This window comes from Dendropsophus ebraccatus, unplaced genomic scaffold (genome assembly GCF_027789765.1).
Source record: "Dendropsophus ebraccatus isolate aDenEbr1 unplaced genomic scaffold, aDenEbr1.pat pat_scaffold_1341_ctg1, whole genome shotgun sequence".
In the NCBI taxonomy this organism is placed as follows: domain Eukaryota; kingdom Metazoa; phylum Chordata; class Amphibia; order Anura; family Hylidae; genus Dendropsophus; species Dendropsophus ebraccatus.
In genome coordinates this window covers 6,821-33,400 of record NW_027208762.1, presented here as the reverse complement: position 1 = coordinate 33,400, position 26,580 = coordinate 6,821, and the positions used below count along the sequence as shown (strand labels likewise).

General features: G+C 42.7%; 1 protein-coding gene and 1 long non-coding RNA gene across 3 annotated transcripts; one reads left to right on the top strand and one right to left on the bottom strand.

Annotated features, from left to right (window-relative positions):
- Nucleotides 1-461: 461 nt before the first annotated feature.
- LOC138775099 (uncharacterized) lies at nt 462-25,604 on the bottom strand. The gene is made up of 3 exons (XR_011360489.1): nt 25,343-25,604; nt 4,553-4,748; nt 462-845 (listed from the first exon to the last, which is right to left on the bottom strand). It is a non-coding gene; the product is annotated as an uncharacterized lncRNA (long non-coding RNA).
- LOC138775097 (phospholipase A2 inhibitor 25 kDa subunit-like) lies at nt 10,382-17,663 on the top strand. Of its 2 annotated transcripts, XM_069955821.1 has the most exons (5): nt 10,382-10,450; nt 11,483-11,596; nt 12,808-12,954; nt 16,148-16,288; nt 17,214-17,663. In XM_069955821.1, the coding sequence occupies exons 1-5, from the start codon at nt 10,399-10,401 to the stop codon at nt 17,405-17,407; spliced, it is 648 nt and encodes a 215-aa protein (XP_069811922.1). In that variant the 5' UTR covers nt 10,382-10,398; the 3' UTR covers nt 17,408-17,663. The 2 variants fall into 2 exon arrangements, with proteins under 2 accessions (XP_069811922.1, XP_069811924.1); XM_069955823.1 differs by lacking the exon at nt 11,483-11,596.
- Nucleotides 25,605-26,580: the final 976 nt, after the last annotated feature.

The window sequence follows — 26,580 nt, the reverse complement described above, 5'->3', positions numbered from 1 at the left end:
ATTATATCATTGTTCCTAATGAAAAGTTATTGTATTTATTTATTTTCTTTTCCTTTTTTTTTTCTTTCAGAATTTGAATTTTAAAATTTATAATTTATACACTGTATAAAGAGGTTTTAATGTTTCGTTTTTCTTTTTCTTTTTTAAAATTTCATTGTGGCTTTTATTGTCATTTTTTTATTAACATCTCCAGCTTCACTTTTATTTTCTTACCTACAGGGCTTTTTTGCCATGATCTATAGTTTGTTTTGTACCTTATTAGTGTAAATGGGAATTTTGATCGATTTCTATTTTTTTTTATTATTATAATAAAAAAATAGCAATCCTGGTGTTTTTCTTTTCCTTTTTTTTTATTACGCCTTGTGGGAACAATATTTGTGTTTAAATAGATTGGACAATTCTGCATGCTACAATACCATATATGTTTATTACTATTTATATATATATATATATATATGTGTGTGTGTGTGTGTAGATTCACAGTGAAGGCATCAAAACTATGAATTAACATATGTGGAATTATACAGTATACCTAATATTCTAGGTTCTTCAAAGTAGCCACCTTTTGCTGTGATTCCTCTTTGCACACTCTTGGCATTCTCTTGATGAGCTTCTAGAGGTAGTCACCTGAAATGGTCTTCCAACAGTTTTGGAGAAGTTCCCAGAGATGCTTGGCACTTGTTGGCCCATTTGCCGTCACTCTGCGGTCCAGCTCACCCCAAACCATCTGGATTGGGTTCAGGTCTGGTGACTATGGAGGCCAGGTCATCTGGTGTAGCACCCCATCACTCTCCTTCTTGGTCACATAGCCATTACACAGCCTGGAGGTGTTTGGGGTCTTTGTCCTGTTAAAAAATAAATGATGGTCTAACTAAACGCAAACCAGATGGAATAGCATGCCGCTACAATCTACAATTTCCATAGTCATGAAAATACAGAAAACACTTTGAATGAGAAGGTGTGTCCTTTATTAGGGGAGGGGTTTTGTTATAATTTTTAAAAACTTTTCTCTACACCTTTAGTCCCCCTTTTTTCCCCCTTGGGGATTTATACAAGCAATTATTAGATTGCCTATACTGATGAATGCTATGCCTGAGGCAGACTCTAGATTCAGATTGCCGATGCGATAGGATGGAGGAAAGTATTCTTCCTCTGTCAGTGATCAGGACCAGTTCTGATCAGCCACTGACACCCTTAAACACTGTAATTGCTATAGATTGTGGCTAATATCTCTCTATAGTTAATGGGATGCCAAGGATGATGGTATTCTTTACTACCTTCATCCTTTGCATGTTTTCAGGATATTAGCAGTGTACCGATTTACCCCAGCCGGCCCATCTCTCCTAAAAAATATTGGGATGGAGCTGTGCACTGCTCTTTTAATATTACTTAAGAGGAGCAGTCTGCCCTGGGTGGACTGGTGAAGTGAGGGCGGCGGTAGCCCCACCCCCTACTTCTCTTCACTGGCTCCACTTTTTAGTCACTCACTATACCCTTCCTCTGAATAAATGACAGATCCTGAACACTGGTAAAGACGGCAAAGGCACACTAGACATGGTAGCCAAGACGAAGGAGGAGCTTGGCCATGTCATTGTGTCTACCGATTGCTCCGGCGCATGCATATTATATATCCAAGGCAGCAGCATTGCAGGTCTGGGTCACGCTTCACCAACCCAGCTTCTCATGAATAAAAGAGGTTTTTCACCCCAACAATGGCACCACACGGATTTTGAGTCACAGGACCCAGGAGGGGTTTACTGTCAGCAATCAAATGGTGTCAATGGTTGTTTTTTTTTTTTTTTTTTTTTTTTTTTGGGGGGGGTCTTGTACACATTTGCTTAAATTTATTTATATAATAGAGGGTATGCCCCTCAGGTAAAATTTGTGTTAAATCCTCCCCCCTCCTAGAGACTAAAATTGCTTTGATACATGTCATTACCTCTTCTGCCTCTTTCCCTCAATTTTGAGGCTGCTGCTTTCTGCCAATGACACAGAAAACTGTGCGTGAGCTGTTCACTCTATCTCCCCCCCCCCCCTTTCCGAGACAGCGCATGTAAACAGCTCTCTGTCCAGCTGTTTCTGCATTCTGTGATGCCTGGAGGTTTAATAACAGTGAGGTCATCAGTAGAGATGAACAAAGTGAATCCGGCAAAGCAATATTCCCAGCAAATCGTGCTGTCAATTCACTGGTGGCCACACTCAGAAAAGCTATGGAAGAAATTGTTAGTTTCTAGGAAGAGGGATGATTCAGCATGTATTTTACATGTGAGGAATGCTCCTTTAAATAAATAAATAAAAAAAATCACTTATTTGTAGTTCCCCTAGGGGACTTCCATGAATAACCCTAACCCCAGGGGGAATAACCCTCACCCCAGGGGGAATAACCTTCCCCCCAGGGGGAATAACCCTAACCCCAGGGGGAATAACCCTCACCCCAGGGGGAATAACCCTCACCCCAGGGGGAATAACCTTCACCCCAGGGGGAATAACCCTAACCCCAGGGGGAATAACCCTAACCCCAGGGGAAATAACCCTAACCCCAGGGGAAATAACCCTAATCCCAGGTGGAATAACCCTAACCCCAAAATCTCCCAAACTATTAATTAATCACATTCCTGATCTCTGAACGGCGTAAGCGCAAAAAAATCCCAAAGTGCAAAATTGCGCATTTTTGGTTGCATCAAATCAAGAAAAATTGTAATAAAAAGCGATCTAAAAGTCGCATATGCGCAATCAAGGTACCAATAGAAAGAACACATCATGGCGCAAAAAATGACACCTCATACAGCCCCATAGACCAAAGGATAAAAGCGCTATAAGCCTGGGAATGGAGCGATTTTAAGGAACATATTTTTGTTAACAATGGTTTTAATTTTTTACAAGCCATCACATAATATAAAAGTTATGCACAAGCCAAAAAGACCGAAATGGCTGCACATCGCACCCATGGCTGACACGAAAGCTTATTCAGCTACATTTAAAACCAACATCAGAAGTTAGTATATAATTTGGCCAAACCATATTGCCTCATGTACCACGTGCAGGTCTTCTGATACACATGAGTCCCTAACCAAAAAACATCACTGTGCCGGTCAGCGACCACAATCCCCGCAAAGCGTGCGCAAGCAGAGAAGGGGGGCCACGGAATGGCCCTGCAACCCCATTGTCACAGGACCAGACCCTAAAGGGCCCCCCCAGACCCCGCAGGCGCCACCGGCGGAAAAAGTGGACGCCAAGCAACACAAGTGTGAACAAGCTCTTACCTCTCTCCATTCCTCTGCAGGTAGAATGGGAGAAAACTAGGAGATCCTCCCTTATGTACACAGGTGCTTCCTGCTAATTTGGATCACATGGGTCTTACAAAGCACGAGTGCAAGCCACAATGAAAAAAGGGACAGAATACCTAAAATATGCACAAGCCAAAAAGACAGAAATGGCTGCACATCGCACCCATGGCTGACACGAAAGCTTATTCAGCTACATTTAAAACCAACATCAGAAGTTAGTATATAATTTGGCCAAACCATATTGCCTCATGTACCACGTGCAGGTCTTCTGATACACATGAGTCCCTAACCAAAAAACATCACTGTGCCGGTCAGCGACCACAATCCCCGCAAAGCGTGCGCAAGCAGAGAAGGGGGGCCACGGAATGGCCCTGCAACCCCATTGTCACAGGACCAGACCCTAAAGGGCCCCCCCAGACCCCGCAGGCGCCACCGGCGGAAAAAGTGGACGCCAAGCAACACAAGTGTGAACAAGCTCTTACCTCTCTCCATTCCTCTGCAGGTAGAATGGGAGAAAACTAGGAGATCCTCCCCTTATGTACACAGGTGCTTCCTGCTAATTTGGATCACATGGGTCTTACAAAGCACGAGTGCAAGCCACAATGAAAAAAGGGACAGAATACCTAAAATATGCACAAGCCAAAAAGACAGAAATGGCTGCACATCGCACCCATGGCTGACACGAAAGCTTATTCAGCTACATTTAAAACCAACATCAGAAGTTAGTATATAATTTGGACAAACCATATTGCCTCATGTACCACGTGGAGGTCTTCTGATACACATGAGTCCCTAACATAAAGTCCATAAAAGTTATACATGTTACATATCGTTGTAATCGTAAAGACTTGAGGAACATAAATAACAAGACAGTTTTACCTCAGGGAGAGCAGCGTAAAAACAAATACCCCCCAAATAAAAAGAAAATGCTTTTTTTTTTTTTTTACAATTTCACCATACGTTGAATTTTTTGGGGGGGTTGAAGTGTACTTTATGAAAAAATTCAGCCTGTCATTGCAAAGTACAATCAGTGACGCAAAAAATAAGGGCTCATGTGGGTTTCTAGGTGGAAAAATGCAAGTGCTATGGCCTTTTAAGCACAAGGAGGAAAAACCGAAAATGCAAAAATCGAAATTGGCTCTGTCTTTAAGGGGTTAAGCACAAGGAGGAAAAAAATGGAAGAAATAGGCTCTGTCCTTAAGGGGTTAAGTGAAACTACAGAAGAGACTAGATGGATCTTTGATCTGCGGACCATTAATCCTTACCGTTATAGTGAACAATGAATTTCTCTTCCCTTCTGTAATGCTGATGTATGAACAATACTCTATTATCACAGCAGAAGAATCGATCATCTAGAGATAAGATCCTCTACTGGGATTACAAATGTGTTTGTCCAACGTTCATCCTGTTCATTGAAGCCTCAGAGATTTTACAGCAATTAGAATGTTTTGATATCTATACCTAAAAAAAAAAAGATTACATTTAATTGTCTCAAATAATTGTTGAGAAAATTGTAAAAAAAAAACAAAAAACACACTTTTAACTGCTGTGGATGTATGTCTGAAAATATGTTAAAGAGTGTCACTGTAATTTTTTTTTCCAGAAATCAATAGTCCAGGCGATTTTAAGAAACTTTGTATTTGGGTTTATTAAACAAATATGCCATTATCTGCATTCAAAAAGACTTTCCCCAGGGCCCCCCCCCCACCCTCCTCTTTTCCATCCACTGCTCATTATCAGGAAATTATGTCATGTTGCATCAGATGTGCCCCTGTCTAATCTATGGAGAGGGGAGGGGGGAGGAGGTAGATTAGTTGGCAGCGGAGAGCAGAGAACAAAGGATTACACAGCGGGACCTATGTGAAAGACGGCATTCAGAGGTCAGAGAGGTCAGTGCTGACTTAAGAGGAGATAGCCCATTGATGTAGCTGTAAATTAACTCTTTGTCGTCCTGTTTTGGTGCCTCATCTCTACCTCCACCCCTCCCCTCTCCATAGAGAACCATGAAGACAGGGGGGGAGAGCTTCAAACTGCTTTCTCATGATAAAAAATGCATTTTTTTTTTGGCTAATAAACCCAATTACAAGGTTTCTTAAAATTGCCTGTACTATAGATTTCTCAAAAAAAAAAAAAAGGAAATTAAAATAAAATAAAAATAAACGACAGGTACACTTTAAGCTTTTGTTACCTTAAAACCCCGTTTTATGTGAACCATATATACAACTACTTTTGTTTCATATGTCGATCAATTTATTAATATATCTATTTATCGTGTTTATCGAGGTCTTTTAAGCATTGTATTCTCGATTGACTTACCTGTCAGGGAATGTGACATGAAATGAGAAGGATGCACGCAGATTTGATAGCCCAGATTTGCTTTGCTTTCAATGTATAACTTCTGCTGTGGATCTTGTACATGTGAAAGGGTACAAACAGGGGCGTAGCTAAAGGCTGATGGGCCCTGGTGCAAAATTTTAGCTTGGGGCCCCCCCCCATCTCACCCGATCAGGCAAAGTCCTATCTAACGTTATATCCAATTACTCTAATGTGCCACCATGTTCTAATGCCCTGTCACTGCCTCCACCTCATGTACTGCACTACTGCCCCCTATAGATAATCTTTGACTCTACAGCTGAAAGACTACAACTCTCATCATGAACTGCCAGTTGGAAACGATGGGGGTTGTAGTGCTGCAACCTGAAGAGCCACATGCTGCAAAACTACAACTCCCATTATAAACTGTCAGCAGGGCATGATGAAGTTTGAACTTCTGCAACCTGTAGAAGTCACCTGATATCACCTGCAGTCCTATGTAACACCACAGATAACAGTGATATCCCTCTGAGTACAGATAATGTAGTAGTCATCTGCAGTCCTATGTAACACCACAGATAACGCAGTGATATCTCTGAGTACAGATAATGTAGTAGATGTCACCTGCAGTCCTATGTAACACCACAGATAACACAGTGATATCTCTGAGTACAGATCATGTAGTAGATGTCCCCTGCAGTCCTATGTAACAGCACAGATAACACTGTGATATCCCTCTGAGTACAGATAATGTAGTAGTCACCTGCAGTCCTATGTAACACCACAGATAACACCGTGATATCTCTGAGTACAGATAATGTAGATGCAGCACAAGCTGGAGCTCAACGCGGTAAAGATACGGCCATAGGACACAGCTTGGGCCGCCAAGGCAGATGTCTGGAGGAGGGGGCGCTGGTACTTGCTGTCATCTGATTAGGTAAGAGGCCCAATCAGATGACAGCATGTGCCAGCGGGCGCAGCGGGACAGATTAGCACAGTGCTTCCCAACCTTTTCCACCTCGGGGCACCCCTACTAAATGATGTTCTACAAAATAAGAAAACCGTCATACAGTGACTCACCGGTGATGTCTTCTTTGATCTGAGGCGTCACTTTCCCTTTTCCTCTTCATCCGGCCCAGTCCTCCAAGATGATTCCTTCCAGATACGTTTCATCTCTTCAGAACCTGCGAGACAAACAATTTAGGCTCCGCACATTTCTAGCAACTTCCTTCCCTTCCTCCCTCCTGTAGGCTCCCATAGTAACTGCGCTGTGTGGTGTAATGTGCAGTAAAGTGAGTAGGAATGTGGGATGCCCCCTGTATGTAGGATCCCCTGCTGTGCCCCCATGAGCTAATAATGGCCCCAGAGGTGCCCCCATACAATAATAATGCCCCCAGAGGTGCCCTCATGAGCTAATTATGCCCCCAGAGGTGCCCCCATGAACAAATAATGGCCCCAGAGGTGCCCTCATGAGCTAATAATGCCCCCAGAGGTGCCCACATCAACTAATAATGCCCCCAGAGGTGCCCCCATGAGCTAATAATGCACCCAGAGGTGCCCCCATGAGCTAATAATGCCCCCAGAGGTGGCCCCCATGAACTAATAATGCCCCCAGAGGTGCCCCCATGAACTAATAATGCCCCCAGAGGTGCCCCCATCAACTAATAATGCCCCCAGAGGTGCCCCCAGGAGCTAATAATGCACCCAGAGGTGCCCCCATGAGCTAATAATGCCCCCAGAGGTGGCCCCCATGAACTAATAATGCCCCCAGAGGTGCCCCCATGAACTAATAATGCCCCCAGAGGTGCCCCCATGAACTAATAATGCCCCCAGAGGTGCCCCCTATGAACTAATAACGCCCCCAGAGGTGCCCCCATGAGCTAATAGTGCCCCCAGAGGTGCCCCCATGAACTAATAATGCCCCCAGAGGTGCCCCCATGAGCTAATAGTGCCCCAGAGGTGCCCCCATGAACTAATAATGCCCCCAGAGGTGCCCCCATCAACTAATAATGCCCCCAGAGGTGCCCCCATGAGCTAATAATGCCCCCAGAGTTGCCCCCATCAACTAATAATGCCCCCAGAGGTGCCCCCATGAGCTAATAATGCCCCCAGAGCTGGCCCCCATGAACTAATAACGCCCACAGAGGTGCCCCCATACACTAATAATGCCCCCAGAGGTGCCCCCATACAATAATAATGCCCCCAGAGGTGCCCCCATACACTAATAATGCCCCCAGAGGTGCGCCCATACACTAATAATGCCCCCAGAGGTGCCCCCATACAATAATAATGCCCCCAGAGGTGCCGCCATACAATAATAATGCCCCCAGAGGTGCCCCCGTGAGCTAATAGGGCCCCCAGAGGTGCCCCCAAGAACTAATAATGCCCCCAGAGGTGCTCCCATACAATAATAATGCCCCCAGAGGTGCCCCCATACAATAATAATGCCCCCAGAGGTGCCCCCCAAGAACTAATAATGCCCCCAGAGGTGCCCCCATACAACAATAATGCCCCCAGAGGTGCCCCCATACAATAATAATGCCCCCAGAGGTGCCCCCCAAGAACTAATAATGCCCCCAGAGGTGCTCCCATACAATAATAATGCCCCCAGAGGTGCCCCCATACAATAATAATGCCCCCAGAGGTGCCCCCATACAATAATAATGCCCCCAGAGGTGCCCTCAAGAACTAATAATGCCCCCAGAGGTGCCCCTAAAAAAACAAACATCCTACTCACCTAATCGGCGCTGTGTAGCTGCAGGCAGCAGCTCTCCTCCTCCTCTTCGGGCTCCATCTTGCGAGCCGCAGGGACGGGACTTCCGGCAGGCGTGATGACGTCACATGATCACGCCTGCCGGAGGGGTCACGTCCCGGCGTCCCATAGGCTGCTGGTATGAAGTGCCGGCAGCCTATGGGAGAGAATACAGGAGGAGGACGCTGACAGGTCCTTCTCCTGTATTCTGATCGCTTTGATGTTCCGCCCGCTCACTGTGCGGGCGGAACATCAAAGCGATCTGTGCATCCCGAGAAGCTGCGCGGCCGCAGCTTCTCGGGATGCTTAAAGTGACAGTGTCACAAGTGGCAAGGGGGGCCGTGCGGGCCCCCCTAGCGTAGGGGCCCGGTCGCCATGGCGACCCCGGCGACCCCTATAGCTACGCCACTGGGTACAAACACACGTACACGATCCACACTCGCAGCAGGATTGTCATGTAAATGCCGCCCTTATAACCCCCCACCGGCAGGAGCATACATTACCGGGTGCACACTCCGGATTGCTTTGGGGGCTCCCGGCATCTGGACGTCCCGCTCAGCCAATCAATGGTTGCGGCGGGGCAGTGCACTGATTGGCTGAGCGGGACGTTCAGCCGGGAACCCCTGAAGCAAGTCGGATCATGGAGCAGGTAAAGTATGCTCAGGCCAGCGGTGTGTGTGTGTGTGTGGGGGGGGGGGGGGGTGTTTAAGGGGGTGGAATTTACATGACAATCCCGCTGCGAGTGTGGATTCTAATGGAAGCTAAAAGGGAGCACAATTAAGGTGTAACAGGCAGTTTGAAGATCGGCCAGCAGCAAGATTTACTTCCGCCCCATCCCCCTTATTAATGACAGCTGCAGGGGGCCCCTAGGCAATTGGCCATGCAAAAATATTAGGAACCACATGGGCTATTACATGGAGGGAAAAATTTTGACTCAACAATAAAGATTTAAATTAAAAATATAGAATTTCTGTATACAAACTTACTAGTGATGAGCGAATAGTGAAATATTCGAATATTCGATATTCGTTAGAATATCTTTCCGATATTCTACTATTCGATTGAATATTCAATCTCATTAAAGTCTATGAGAACAAGTATTTGTTTATTGAAAAACATCTACTCGACCACTTGGAGGTCACCAAGTCCACAATGACACCTCAGAAAATGATGCCAACACCACTGGAATGCAACTGGGACAGCAGGGGAAGCATCTGACACCCCAAAATCGCTGGTAATAAAGTCACAAGTCGATGTTATACAGGTGAATTACCTGGTTATTAAAGGGTGTATGAATATTTTAAAGGTACAGCTGGACGGCTGTATTATGTAGCACGTAGCACTTGGTAAACAGAGTGCCTTATAGTAGCACAGCAGCCTGCTCGTACCACCCTGTGTATTTATGTATGATGTAGCAGCATGTAGCACTGGATGAACACACGTACTACTCTTTTTTTTTAGATCTAGCAGTCTAGCACGTATCAGCAGCACAAAGCACTTGGTGAGCAGCCTGCTTGTATCACCCGGTGTATTCATGTATGAGGTAGCAACACATAGCACTGGATAAATACAAGTATATATGTTATTGGGTGACTATGCAATCCAATCATTGTTTTTCTCGTTTCTCGCAATGCTACGTACACCAAGGGGCTGTGGCAGCCTCCCTGCATGTTGATTGGCTAAAAATCAGGGAAAAAACAGGGAAGAAGGGGGATTTGAATGCTCATCAAATTTTTATCAGGTATTCGGCGAACTATTCGATAATATTCAATACGATCGAATACCTTACTATTCGATTGAATATCTATTCGATCGAACAGTATTTGCTCATCACTATAACTTACTGATTGGTAGATCCATTCCCTTTATGAAGAAACAAATAGGACCAAGGGAGGTTATAGCTCCAGCTTAGATCATAGTTGTCAGGCTTTCATTTCTCAGACATATTTCAGCCCTCCCCATGCCCCACCCTATAAAATCCAATAAATTAAGAATGTCAGCCAAGGTTTCCATCTCACAGAAGGATCCATCTATCGGAGCAGAATAATGATGTCTCTGGCCGGGATCCTGAGTCTCCTCTCAGCTCTTATATCAACAAGTAAGTGATAGGAAAAATAACAACCAAGGAATTCATTGTTCTTTGTTGATTTCGTTTTATGGGTTTATTCAAAATATTATGAACAACAACAACAATAATAACCATTAAAATAAACATGATAATATTAGCAGTAATGTAAAAACCTTGTATATTCATTTCCATCTATTCTCGTATTTCAGCCCATCACAGTGGAAGGATTTCACATTGGTCACTTTATAAAACGGAGATAAATAGCTTCTTCTTGAAAAATGATAACCACTTAAGTAACAAATAATTAACAGAGAAACCTTCCATGTCCAAGGACTCCATTTGTTGGAAAAGGTCAACTCCAAGTCAGAAATAATGAGAGCATTCAGCAGCTGTTGCTTGGTTTCAATGTCTTTAGTGTAAACCCCCCCCCTCCCCCATCCTTCACTTGTCTCGTCTTGGTCTTTTAAAGGGGTTGTCCAGCGAAAATGCAGGCAGGCACTATTATAGCAGTGTGTATGGTTGAGTGTGAGTGCAGGCACATTATAGCAGCAGTGTGTATAGCTGAGTGTAAGTGCAGGAACACTATAGCAGGAATGAAGAGGATGGGAAACACGAGGGCTGACAGAGACTGCAGGAAGCATGAAGGAAAGAGCAGTGCAGATGTGGGCACATACATGCAGTACTCTCCGTCCTGGGAGAGAAGGGTTACACTTACTAAGAGATTACCTCCACAGTCCTGTCCCCTGATGTAAGCCCCAGCCTGAAGTGGATCTGCTATGATTTGGAAGGTGAGGGAGACTTCCTGGGTCAGAGTACAGTGCTGTAGACCCCGCTATGCAGACCCTAATGCAGCAACAATTTTCATTGCATTGACGGGCGGCCAAATAGCGAAATGACGTCCGTCGTTTTAAAGTTAAAGTGATGAACGGCATTTTGGAACACACGTTGTGTGAACATCCCTGTAGGACAGCTCTTCCCTCCTGATGTGTGATGAGGATTATCCATCTGATCTCAGTAACATTACAGGATGACTGATCTCTGCGCTGTGTGACGTCTCTCTAGGTGACGCTCTCTGGTGTGTGAAGTGTACGTCTGACTCCTCATCTTGCTTCGGCATCGGTGAGGATTGTCCATCAGGCTATGAGTGCGGATCCACATACACAGAGACCACTGTCGGTAGGTCATAGGATGAACTAGAATCTTTTGTTATGTTTTGTTTTGTTGTTTACTGTGTTTCCCCCGAAAATAAAACCTCCTTTGAAAATAAGACACCCCACCTACTCTACCCTCTAACCTAAAGTAAGGCACCCCCCTAAAAAAATAAGGCACACCCTACTCTACACTAGGGCACCCACTGAAAGTAAGGCCGCCCATTCCCCGCCACCCAGCACTCACCTAATCCCCTCGTCAACCTCCAAAACCGGCACAGCTGGCAGCCGCCAGTCCATGGCCCCCATGTCCTCCGCAAGCTGCCAAATGTCCCAACACCGCTGCTGCTGCATGCCTGACCCGCCGTCGATGCCGCACGCCTGACCCATTGCAGCTGCACGTTTGACCCAACGATGCTGCACTGCTGTGTCTTTTTTGTATTATAGCCATATAGTGAATGCACTCTTTTAAAGTGTACCTCTCATTCCCAAAAACTTTTGACCTGTCATAGAGACATAAAAAGCAAACTACCAGCCAGCACTCCACTAACGCTTGTTAACACTTTGCATGCTGCTGCGGCTAGCAAACAGGCAAAAAGAGAAAAATGCTGCAGCAAAATGCAAGTGTCAGGACGCAATGCATATACTGCCTCCCGCGTACATACAGTATGATAAAAACCTGCTCTAAAGGTTATATATATATATATATATATATATATATATATAAATTAAGTTCTTAGCAAAACCATTTGATCAAATAGAATGTACCAACTCACCATGTTAAGGTGACCCCAAAAAGAGTTGGACCCTATACTAGCTAATGGTCTCTCTACAAAAGTGGGCATACAGGATCAACTAAACTCTGTGTAAAACACCCACAGGAGACACAAAATGTGAACAAATAGATAGCAGTCCACTCACACTTGTTCACACTGTGCAGTTTGCACACCAATTTTGTAGATGTATAGTACGAGAGAGGCCATTAGTTAGTATTTGAACCATAAGTCACATTCATCATCATCACCATCTTCATCACAATTCTTATTAGTATTACAGCTGCCATTTTTTGTGGAAATCTGAACATTTTGAAAATTTTAGCCAAAATCCAATTGACAAATGACAAATATTTTGGCTCATCTCTAGTTACAACCAATCACAGCAACACATTCAGTAAGATCCAGACAACTACTGCTTTAAACGTTGCTTTAAACAAAAAATTGTTGGTGTTTTTTTTTTTAGATGGAACCACTACTGCATCATTGCTCAGGGATTGCATAAACCCAACTCGATGTGGTATCAAGGGCAGCATAAGCCTACAGGATGCCCGAATCAACATGGCCATCTCATGCTGTAACACATATGCCTGTACTCCTACTATTCCAGCCTGTAAGTCATCCGTAACTGCATTTACTGCACAGTCGATTTTGGTGCTTAATGGTTATGATTGTTTGGCTGAGTTTTCATGACAGCATATGCCTCCTGCTCAGTAGTTAGTTTCCATGGTGTTCTAGCATATGGCGCCATACAAACTACATAGGGAGCAGGGACACCTGTTATTGTGATAGGAGTTCCAGCTTCTATACAGTACAGTGATGTGCTATACAATCTTGTTTACTGTATGGCCTGCTGGGGTTAGAAGTGATATTATGCATTGCCACTTACACCATGGGCTGGGCACTGTACACCTGGTTCACGCAATGTAGGTCTGAATTGGCACTGATATGGAAACAAATTTGATTTGATTCCAACAAAACCTCCAGGAATAAAGCTTGGGAGGTGCGCTCATCACTATATATAAGACATCTGGATTAGTGTAAACTAGATTTGATGCCCATTGCAATGAATAGCTCTCGACGATCACTAGTCCCTGTGTATTACAAAGACGCTCACTGAATTCAATCCATAATGAAGATGACAACTGACTAGTGATGAGCGGATACTATAATGCTCGGGTGCTCGTTACTCGAAACGAATATCTCCCGATACTCGAGTGCTCATTTTGAGTAACGAACCCCATTGAAGTCAATGGGAGACTCAAGCATTTTTGCAGGGGACCCAAGTTCGGTAGAGGGAAGGTCGTGTGAAAACCTGTCAACCTCAGAAATTGATGGAAACACAACGGAAATGGACAGGAAACAGCAGGGGCAGCATGTATGGATGCCTCTGAGGCTGCCTAATGGCACCATTATGTCTAATTCTGTGCAACAGCCTGGTTAAAACAGAGGTAGGTATATGGACCACCCAAAAACTCAGCCTGACACAGCTTGGCAGTGAGAACACAGGGAACCATTAAAACAGAGGTAGTATATCATAAACCACCCACAAATTCAGCCTGACACAGCATGGCAGTGAAGACAGAGTGAACAAGGTAGAAGCGGTAGCCAGTCAGCCTTCCCAAAATTAGGTCAGACACTGCATGGCATTGAGCACACAGAGAACCATTAAAAGTGAGTGAGGAAGCAAGTGAGCCTCCCCAAAATTAGGCCAGACACTGCATGGCATTTAGCACACAGAGAACCATTAAAAGTGAGTGAGGAAGCAAGTGAGCCCACCCAAAAACTGGAGTGAGTCCAGTGGCTGGGATATTTAGTGGACATGAACCCGGGTGCTGACAGCTAACTGGCTAGGCCAGCTGTCAGTCACCAGCAAGGGTACACCTGATGCCTCTCGACCAAGGCTGGTGAGGCCCTGGCTACGCACGGCTAGACAAAAAAAAAAAATAAAATAAAAAAGCTAGCTTGCTGGTTGGCGGGGACGAGATCGGCGGGCGCCCGGCAACCAGTCCCGCTCCTCCGCAGACATAGTGTGATGTCAGAGCATGGTAGTGAGGACACAGAGAACCATTAGAAGTGATTGAGAAAGCAATTGAGCTTCCCAATAATTAGGCCAGGCACTGCATGGCGGAAGAAGACTTGGCAGTTGGCTGAAAATTGAAGGAAGAGGAGGAGGAGGAGGAGGAGAACAAGAATCTTCATGTTGAGCTGCTTTCCCCGAGTAGACAGCCAACAAGGAGGCAAGGGCAGGCACACCAGTAGTCAAGCTGGATGCCAGTTAAGGCCCAGCAACAAGGAGGCAAGGGCAGGCACACCAGTAGTCAACATGGATGCTAAGTAAGGCCCAGCAGTAGCCAACATGAAGGCAAGGGCAAGCACACCAGTAGTCAACATGGATGCCAGTTAAGGCCCAGCAGTAGCCAACAAGGAGGCAAGGGCAGGCACACCAGTAGTCAACATGGATGCCAGTTAAGGCCCAGCAGTAGCCAACATAGAGGCAAGGGCAGGCACACCAGTAGTCAACATGGATGCCAGTTAAGGCCCAGCAACAAGGAGGCAAGGGCAGGCACACCAGTAGTCAATATAGATGCCAGTTAAGGCCCAGCAGTAGCCAACAAGTATCCTTCTACCCCCAGCACCCTTTGGATTTTCAATTTGACTGTAGCAGTTGGGGTAACATTCCTTGCATAATGTAACTACTCCCTTCTACCCCCAGCACCCTTTCGATTTTCAATTTGACTGCAGCAGTTGGGGTAACATCCCCTACATAATGTGACTCACCACCTCTCCCCCCACTGCTGTTTTGATTTTGAATTTGACTTTGATCCTTGAGGATCTGGCAATTGTCTCATGCAAAGGGATCATCACTTGAGGGGTAGTGTACTACAAATCCCAGCAATACAGTGTAGTACCCAATAGTTTAGGGGGGGCTGTACGGTACAATCTGGTAGTGGCTGGACCTAGATACACGCTGTGATACCCCCTTACGATGAGCAATGAAGTTTTATAAAGGTGTACTACAAATCCCAGCAATACAGTGTAGTACCCACTAGTTGGGGGGGGGGGGCTGTACGGTAGTCCAATGAGCAGTGAAGATCTATGTAGGAGTACTACAAATCCCAGCAATTCAATGTAGTACAGCAGGACCACCAGCCCCCAAATCAAAAAAGAATACACTGAGCACTTCTTAGGGGTCTGTATGCAACACCTAATGTCCCCTTTCTGTCAGCAGCCGGTCACCACAGTGTGCTACTGAAATCGTGGTAGCAGCACTGCAAGTCCCAGCCAGCAGTCTGTAGTAATAGTATTAAAAAAACACTTTGAAGCCCTGAAAAGGGCTGTTAGTTTGTATTGCTTGTATATACCCTGCCTACTGGAACTCACAGCATGCCTCTGAAGCGAGCACTGCCGGCGCCGAGTTTTATATGGCAGGGTCATCTGATCTGGCCAACCAAATGCTGCTATCGACCTGTATGGGTCCCACGTGATTGCAGGATGTACCAAAGAGTCTCCTGCATGTTTATTGGCTGAGAAATAGCGCACAAACTTACAGGAAACGGATGATGAGATTTTCTCGAGTATCGCGAGATGCTCGTCCGAGTAATGAGTACCATCGAGTACCCTAATACTCAATCGAGTACCAAGCTCGGACAAGCATGCTCACTCATCACTACCACTGACCAATTCCACTTGATAATGTTAATAGGTTCAATCCCTTTAACTCATTTAGAAGCTCTGAAGAAAAACATTAAAACAAGTTCTACATATATAAACCGTTCTTCTCTTTTCCTCCTGTTTGTTCCCAGTAATACCAAAAAGCTCCAACCCTAACGGAGTCGTCTGCCGAGTGTGCACATCCAAGACTTCTTCCTGGTGTTACACCTCCGATACCTTACAGTGCACCGGGGAGGAGAATATGTGTCTTCTCCAGACAAAGGAAGTAACAGGTAGGAAAATTTTTAATTTTTCTCTTCAATTTAGCAGGAAGAGAAAGGCTGAAAGATTCTCCCAACAGTGGTTACTAACAGGTCTATATACCCACTATGGGACCTGTAAAATTGGTAGAAGGGTTTTCTAGACAATTCATATACTTTGAGACAAGCCTCCCCCTGTCCATTAACCCCTTCTCTAACAACAAAAATTCAGCTTTTGAATTATGTTTTCTTCCTCCTCATCCTCTAAGTCCTATAACTTTATATTTTTTCCATTGGAAGACCTATGAGGACTTGTTTTTTGTGGGACAAGTTTTGTTTTTACTTTGCTATAATTTAACCATATACTGTTTTACAATAGCAAATGGAGTTTGTAAATGTTTGCATTTGGGATCCTTGTAGAATAAAATAGATTGGACAATTGTAGACGCAGCAATATCAAATGTGATTTTATTTATTTATTTTGGAAATTATTAGATTTTTTAATATTTTAATATGAAAAGAACATTTTCTTTCTGATATGATTAGCCCTCCATTTTTAGAAGTAATCGTTTAATTGCTTACATAGACCAATAAAATGTATCTGCATTACTATGATCCATGTGATCAGTGCTCTACTTGTACAGACTGCCACAGGCAGACTATACCGGTACATCAGACAGAACAGGCACTAATGTCTAGCAGAGGCCTCGATCTGCTGTGACAATTGGTCGGCACCCCACGATTTTCCCTGCTATACAACTAATGAGGAATCTAAATACTGTTTAGATATATGACAAAGAAATCTGATTCCTGAAAATCCAATTACATTGAAGATTTATTTCCGGAATAATTTATGAAATCTATAGTGTGGCTGGTTGTTATAGTGTGGCCATTGTTTACGCTCATGTGTAAGGCCTTACATGGTGTTAAATGGAAGTTCTTGTATGTTTGTTTGCAGGTGCATACTCATCTTCAATAGCTGCTCGTGGGTGCGCAACAAAATCCCTTTGCAAATTAGGCACCAATTTGCAAAACGTTCCAGGATCATCAATCAAAGATACGATTATCTGCACCGACGGTGGTATAAGTGTCCATAAAGCCATCCTAACCCCCGCCATTACCTGTCTCCTGGTGCTGAAATTGTTCTTCTAATTTAACAGTTGTTTAAGATCCTTCGGTAAATGTGGCCCAAATAAATTTCTCCTGCATCTATTACTTTTCATTCTTTTGTAGCTATACCCTTGCTTTGTAAATTGTTTTTATTAATAATAATAATAATAATAATAATAATAATAATAATAATAATAATTCACCCTTCTTCACAAAGTTCTTTCCAGTGCTGAGTGAATGAAATCTGGTCAACTTGGATTTGGTTCAAACTTTACAACAAATTAATATAGGGGGAAACACACCTGTTATTTTATGGATTTTTGAAGTTTCATTTTTAGAATTAGAATTTAAAATTTTGTAATTCATATAAAAAAGAGGTTTTATTGTTTTCTTTTCTTATTTTAACATCAAATTGTGGTTTTTATTGTCAGTTCTGGTTGTTTTGGATAACATCTACCACTTCCTGTGTAATAAAAAAAAACAAAAACATTCCATTCCTGTTTCTTAAGGAAGAAAAGCCATCTGCATATACTTTAATATACAACAGTATGCACAATGTTTTTGTGCAAGGGAGTTTATATGAGTTTTTAATTAAAATAACAAAAATGGCGATGATGATGATTATTATTATTATTTTAATCATATTTTTATTCTGTATGAAAAATAAATCATATATGATCAGACTGAGATCACAACAATTTATCTTATATTTAGAATAGCCTGTATGTCCCTGGCATTTCTGCAGAAACGAACAGTAAGGCCCTATTCCACCAACAGATCTGACGACAGATTATCTGCCAAGATTTGAAGCCAAACCCAGGAGTGGATTTGAAAAGAGGAGAAATCCAGTCTTTCCTTTATGACCTGATCTCTGTTTATAGTCTGTTCCTGGGTTTGGCTTCAAATCTTGGCAGATAATCTGTCGTCAGATCTGTTGGTGGAATAGGGCCTTAAGTAAGTATACTTAAAGGGGCTATGTCCACCTCTAAAACCCCCACTAAAAGAGTTATTGGTAGATTATACATCAGTAGAGTATACAGCGCTGATGCTATATCTGCAATTTTCATATTTTTATCTTCTTGCTTTCTTTACTAAAAACCACAAATAAAGGAGTCTGAGTAGTCCTCTCCATTATATACTGGAGCTCAATCGTCCTCTCCATTATATACTGGAGCTCAGTCGTCCTCTCCATTATATACTGGAGCTCAGTAGTTCTCTCCATTATATACTGGAGCTCAGTAGTCCTCTCCATTATATACTGGAGCTAAGTAGTCCTCTCCATTATATACTGGAGCTCAGTCGTCCTCTCCATTATATACTGGAGCTCAGTAATCCTCTTCATTATATACTAAAGCTCAATCGTCCTCTCCATTATATAATGGAGCTAAGTAGTCTTCTCTATTATATACTGGAGCTCAGTCGTCCTCTCCATTATATACTGGAGCTCAGTCATCCTCTCCATTATATACTGGAGCTCAGTCGTCCTCTCCATTATATACTGGAGCTCTGTCGTCCTCTCCATTATATACTGGAGCTCAGTCCTCCCCTTTATTATATACTGGAGCTGAGTATTCATCTCCATTATATACTGGAGCTAAGTCATCCTCTCCATTATATACTGGAGCTCAGTCGTCCTCTCCATTATATACTGGAGCTCAGTCCTCCCCTTTATTATATACTGGAGCTGAGTATTGCTCTCCATTATATACTGGAGCTCAGTCGTCCTCTCCATTATATACTGGAGCTCAGTCGTCCTCTCCATTATTTACTGGAGCTGAGTATTCCTCTCCATTATATACTGGAGCTCAGTCGTCCTCTCCATTATATACTGGAGCTCAGTAGTTCTCTCCATTATATGCTGGAGCTAAGTAGTCCCCTCCATTATATACTGGAGCGCAGTCGTCCTCACCATTATATACTGGAGCTCAGTCGTCCTCACCATTATATACTGGAGCTCAGTCGTCTTCTCCATTATATACTGGAGCTCAGTCGTCTTCTCCATTATATACTGGAGCTCAGTCGTCCTCTCCATTATATACTGGATCTCAGTCGTCCTCTCCATTGTATATTGGAGGTAAGTAGTCCTCTCCATTATATACTGGAGCTCAGTCGTCCTCTCCATTATATACTGGAGCTCAGTCGTCCTCTCCATTATAGAGTGGAGCTAAGTCGTCTTATCTATGCATCAACATGCCCAGTTTGTCGGCTTATAAGAGGGAAATAGAAGAGTAGAAAGCAGCTGCAATTAGTGGTAAGCGAATAGTGAAATATTCGAATATTCGATATTCGTACGAATATCTCCCGAATATTCGATCGAATATTCGATCCCATTAAAGTCTATAGGAACAAGTATTTGATTATTGAAAAACATCTATTCATCTAAAAACCGGAAGCTGGGGGACATGAAGGCTTATCGAATATTTATCGAATATTTGGCGAACTATTCGATAATATACGATAGATTGAATACCCTACTATTCGATCGAATATCTGTTCGATCGAACAGTATTCGCTCATCACTAGTTGTAATGCCACCTTCACTACTTAAGTGGATCTAAATGTGATTTCTCTATTTACTGATGCAGATATGTTCTATACCACCAGGGGGCAGTAAATCACTGAGATCAGGTGACATTTAGTCTCAGTAAAACAATGGCTGTAATCTTTATCAGGTTTGCGAAAGTTTATGTTCCTTTTCCTTCTATTAGACTGGATTCATCTACTCATCCTCCTCTCTAGAGGTGATTATGTTGCTAATAAATCTATAGCTGCCTCAGTATGTGATACTCTTACTGAGAACTGGCATACAGTATCCTTGTGTGTAGATTAGATTGTGTGTATTCTCCTATTCTTCTTATTAACTCACAGGGGATATGAGTTTAAAACGTAATAAACTGCCCCCGACATGTTTCACTAGTAAAGTCTGGCGTTATCAAGGTGTATAGATTAATAGCAGGGGGTACACGCTCCCGGGGGTCTATAATACCTCACATCTGTGAACTCCAACTCATGACAGTTCCCTGCTAGCCTACCCAACTTTTTTTTTTTTTTACTACTTTGCTGCTGCTCTGGACAGTTCCTGACATGGACAGAGGTGGCAGCAGAGAGCACTGTGTCAGAATAGAAAGAATACACCACTTCCTGCAGGACATACAGCAGTTCAAGTACTTGGACACTGTAAATTTTTAAATAGAAATAAATTATAAAGCAATATAACTTTCTGAAACCAGTTGATTTGAAAGATTCAACTAATTTATTTTATTTTGCTGGAGTAACCCTTTAAAGGGAACCTGTCAGCTGGGATGACGGCGCCGAACCCCCGGTGGAGCCCCGGATACTTACCCTTTCCTGCAAGTCCCGCTCCTGGACCCGGTCCCAGGACAAAGATCTTGCCTTCGGGAGCCAAGCGCGCGCTCAGCAGAGATGAGTCCGAAACCCATAAAGAATGTTGGCTCCAGTCATTTTCTATGGGCATCGACGCATCTCATGTAATGAGCATACAGCGCGCACTCACCTACCGGCGCTGATATCTCCGTCCAGGGACTGGGTCCAGGAGTGGGACTTGCAGCAATGGGTAAGTATCCGGGGTCCACCGGGGGCGGGTGGGCTCGGCGCCGTCCACCCGGTGACAGGTCCTCTTTAAGTATTTTATAATTTTTATACCTCCTCTAGGGACCTTCCTATATATACCCCATTGTTATATGTGGCCCAAGAGAACTCTCCCTTGTTGTCATTACAGCTGCCCCAATATCTACTTAGTATATGACCACAGTGTCTACTATAGGGTCAAAGGTTCCCAATCTCTGCCTTAAACAATATGTTAATTTAGAACCAATCTTAAGAGGCAATGGAGATTCTCTCTGAATTAGAAAAGGAAAGTGAGACCAGGGGTTAGGAAGGGTAATTTTCTTCACTGAAGCCGAGATCTAAAAATACATCGACCATATCACTAGATACTATAATATATATATATATATATATATATATATATATAATATAATCTATAATATATATATATATATTTTTTTTTTTTTTTTTTTTTTTGCAAATGTCTACTACATTGATTGTAAGCTTAGATGTAGGAGGATTATATAACAGTATACAACATAACAAAGTCTTAATGTTGGGCACTTGAGGTACACCCATTGGTCACATCATTTTGTTCTTTTACTATTTTGCTTTTTTGCTAACTCTACAAATCGTACAAATTACTTGTATTATTTCCAAATCATGGGAACTGCTATGGGTACAGTTTGTGCACCCCTATATGCAAATTCAGTTTTGTGTTCACATTTGTTTCTAACGACCACATTTATATGCTGATCACATTATTTGGGTGGGTATTTAGATGACATTTTAAGCCTTTAGGAAAGGAAGTTCTTTTCATAGGTCTTTCATGGATATTTTTAAAGAACAATAATGATTTAAAATTCATGACGAAAATACAGAAATGCAAACTGGAATGCATTGCAAAAATAACTTTTTTCACATTCCAGAACTTTCATCAGCTTTCACTCGAGAGAAACGAAACAAAATAGTCAACACTTAAAAGAGAAGTCCTATGGACATAAAAAATCAGAAGGCAGGGGGTGTGGGAACATAATTAACAAGTATACTTACCTATCCCTTGTGCCCCACAGTACTGCTTCTGGGTCCAGCTGACAGACGGGGCAGCCTCCTGTAGCTCTTCCAGCTGTAACGTCATGTATTCGGTTGAGCAATTGCCCACTCATCCAATTAGGTACTTGGGGGGGGGGCCGCCGCCGCAGAATATGCATAGTGGGCGGGACAGGAGGTGAGCGGGGCCGGCGATCCTTTCTGGCCCCGAGCAACGCCCTAAATGCTCTTAAGCAAGTCATTTGCAATTAGCGATTTTACAAACAATGCTGGGGCCGAGAGGGGTGCAACTAACTGCAATATACTACTGAGGGACACAACCACTGCGGCATATCAGCAGGTTCTCTGGGAAGAAGTGCTGATAGTGCCACTTTAAGAATCATACAACATGAACAGTTTTTAAGATGTACTTTTAAAGTGGGGGGGTTAAAGAGATTATTCCGTGCTAAAAAAAAAAAAAAAAAAAATCATGGCCATTTTCTTCCAGAGACAGCACCACTCCAGTTTGTCTCCAGTTTGGGTGCAGGTCCCATTAAAGTGAATAGAGCTTGTCTGCAAACCACACTTTAACTGGAGACAAGAGGAAAGCTGTCTCTGGAAGAAAGCGGCCATGTTTTTGTAGCACTGGATAACCCCTTTAATTATGTCTTTAAGGAAATGTTGGTGCAGTATCCCGATACTCCAGAGTATTCTGAAGGCGAAATCTCTTACGTACCACTCTCTCTCTTCAGAAGACTGGATCATCCCAGTTTTTTCCTGGACCGTCATTCTGCCTCCTGCTACACCACATGAGGAAAAGAGGTTTACACATACAGTAGTTCCATCTACTAGCAATTCTTGCTGAAAGCAGATAACCAGGCCCTGGGTAATTTCCTACTGTAAGTTCTTAAAGTGTCACTGTTGTTTATTTATTTTATTTTTTTTTCCGCAGAAATCAATAGTACAGGGCAAGCAATTGAATGCTTTTTTATCATGAAAAAGCAGTTTGAAACTCTCCCCCCTGTCTTAATGGTTTTCTATGGAGAGGGGAGGGGTGGAGGAAGATGAGGCACTAAAACAGGACAACAAAGAGGTTAATTTTGCACTGTGTATATCTCTATTAGCCACCCTAAATGCTGTTTGTCAGTGTAACTGTTCTTACAACACCTAAAAGGGAATTGCAGCACCCCGAAAGTCTGAGAGTTTTCAACCTTAGAGAATTTATTTCGAATTCGAATATTCGATATTCGTACGAATATTCCGCAAATATTCGAATATTCGATCGAATATTCGATCCCATTAAAGTCTATTGGAACAAGTATTCGATTAGTGAAAAACATCTATTTGACCATTTGAAGGGTAAAACCGGAAGCTGGGGGATTTGAAATCATATAAAATATCTATTGAATATTCGCGGGATATTCGTACGAATATCGAATATTCGAATATCTCACTATTCGATCGAATATCTATTCGATCTAACAGTATTCGCTCATCACTACTGTATGCCTTTGGTCCAGGGTCACGAATGTCACTGTGAACGCTGTTTCTTCCATCCATGGCATTGTAACAGTTGTGGACTGTCTGCAGATTACTCCTTCCTCTTCTATTAGTCCTGAGTCTATCTATCTATCTCCTATCTATCTATCTATCTCCTATCTATCTATCTATCTATCTATCTATCTTCTATCTATCTCCTATCTATCTACTATCTATCTATCTATCTCCTATCTATCTATCTATCTATCTATCTATTTATCTATCTCCTATCTATCTATCTATCTATCTATCTATCTATCTATCTATCTATCTATCTCCTATCTATCTCCTATCTATCTAGCAGTCCTGAGTCTATCTATCTCCTATCTATCTATCTATCTCCTATCTATCTATCTACAGGCTGGGACAAGGAATTTTGGTGCCCTAGGCAGAGAAGGCAAATGGCGCCCCCCCCCATATGTATATATATCCCCTGTTTGCCTTCCCCAGTAGTATATAGACCCCCCTGTTGCTTCCCAAGTTGTATATATATCCCCTGTGTGCTGCCCCCAGTTGTATATATATCCCCTGTGTGCTGCCCCCAGTTGCATATATTTTTATGTATATATATTTATGCATTTACACAGACACATATTTATGCATATACACACACACATTTATGTACAGTATATACACTATGTATACACACACACACACTCTTACGTATACACACACACACACTCTTATGTATACACACACACACAGTCACACTCTCACACATGTAAACACACACACACACAGACACAAAACAGCTACCTGAGTGACACACACACACACACAAAACAGCTACACCTCAGTGTGACACACACACTCTTATGAATACACGCACACTCTTATGTATACACTCTCACACATGTAAACACACACACACACACTCACTCTTATGTACACAGACACAAAACAGCTACCAGAGTGACACACACACACGCACTCTTATGTATACACACACACACACACACTTATGTATACACACACACACACTTATGTATACACACACACACACTTATGTATACACACACACTTATGTATACACACACACTTATGTATACACACACACTTATGTATACACACACACACTTATATACACACACACACACTCTTATGTATACACACACACACACTTATGTATACACACACACACACTTATGTATACACACACACACACTTATGTATACACACACACACACTTATGTATACACACACACACTTATGTATACACACACTTATATACACACACACACTTATATACACACACACACACACACTCATGTATACACACACACTTATATATACACACACACACTCATGTATACACACACACACACACTTATATATATATACACACACACACACACACACACATGTATACACAACACACACTTATATATACATACATACACACACACACACACACACTCTTGTTGTTGCTGTACACACACACAGACACAAAACAGCTACCTGAGTGACACACACACACACAAAACAGCTACACCTCAGTGTGACACACACTCTTATGAATACACGCACACTCTTATGTATACACACACACACTCTTATGTATACACACACACACTCACTCTTATGTACACAGACACAAAACAGCTACCACTCAGAGTGACACACACACACGCACTCTTATGTATACACACACACACACACTTATGTATACACACACACACTTATGTATACACACACACACTTATGTATACACACACACACACTTATATATATATACACACACACACACACTCATGTATACACAACACACACTTATATATACATACACACACACACACACACTCTTGTTGTTGCTGTACACATACACAGGCACAAAACAGCTACCTTTCAGCTAGGTTGCTTGCACTTTCTCTCCTCACGGTCCTGGGACTGTCATGGAGGAGTCTGCTGCTGATGATGATAATGATGCAGCCATGAGCAGCTGACAGGAGAGGCCCAGGACACAAAACACAGGCAGACACTTCCTGGTCCCCATGTGCTGTGTGGTCTCTGCAGGCTGCCGTTCTTCACCTCCTCCTCTCTGGCCCGACAGCTGAGCAGCTCCCACAGGCAGGCGGATGTGTAATGCTGCACATTCCCCCATACTGGCCTCCTGCACCAGGTCAGATGTCTCCTGGCAAAGGGAGCTCAGCCCGAGCAGTGTCTTCAGCAGGAGGCCGCCCCTCCCCCCGCCCTGTGGAGCAGCAGCAGAAGACTCACAGACCTGTGTATCTCCCGGCAGGGGCTGATGTAATCACCTCCTGTGTGCTGCTTCCGGGTTCGGCCTGGTGGCGCCCCCTGCTGTTTGGCGCCCTAGGCCATCGCCTACCCTTGCCTACTCTTTGTCCCGGCCCTGTCTATCTATCTATCTATCTATCTATCTATCTATCTATCTATCTATCTATCTCCTATCTATCTATCTATCTATCTATCTATCTATCTATCTATTATCTTCTATCTATCTAGCTATCTATTTCTTAACTCTTTATCATCTATCTATCTATCTATCTATCTATCTATAATCTATCTATCTCCTATCTATCTATCTATCTATCTATCTATCTATCTATCTATCTATCTATCTATCTCCTATCTATCTATCTCTATCTATCTATCTATCTATCTCCTATCTATCTATCTATCTATCTATCTATCTATCTACTATCTATCTATCTCCTATCTATCTATCTCCTATCTATCTATCTATCTCCTATCTATCTATCTATCTATCTATCTATCTATCTATCTATCTCCTATCTATCTATCTATCTATCTATCTATCTATCTATCTATCTATCTATCTATCTCCTATCTATTATCTATCTATCTATCTATCATCTATCTATCTATCTCCTATCTATCTATCTCCTATCTATCTATCTATCTCCTATCTATCTATCTATCTATCTATCTATCTATCTATCTATCTATCTTCTATTATCTCTATCTATCTATCTCCTATCTATCTATCTATCTATCTATCTATCTATCTATCTATCTCCTATCTATCTATCTATCTATCTATCTATCATCTATTATCTATATCTATCTATCTATCTATCTAATTCAATAATATATGTCCC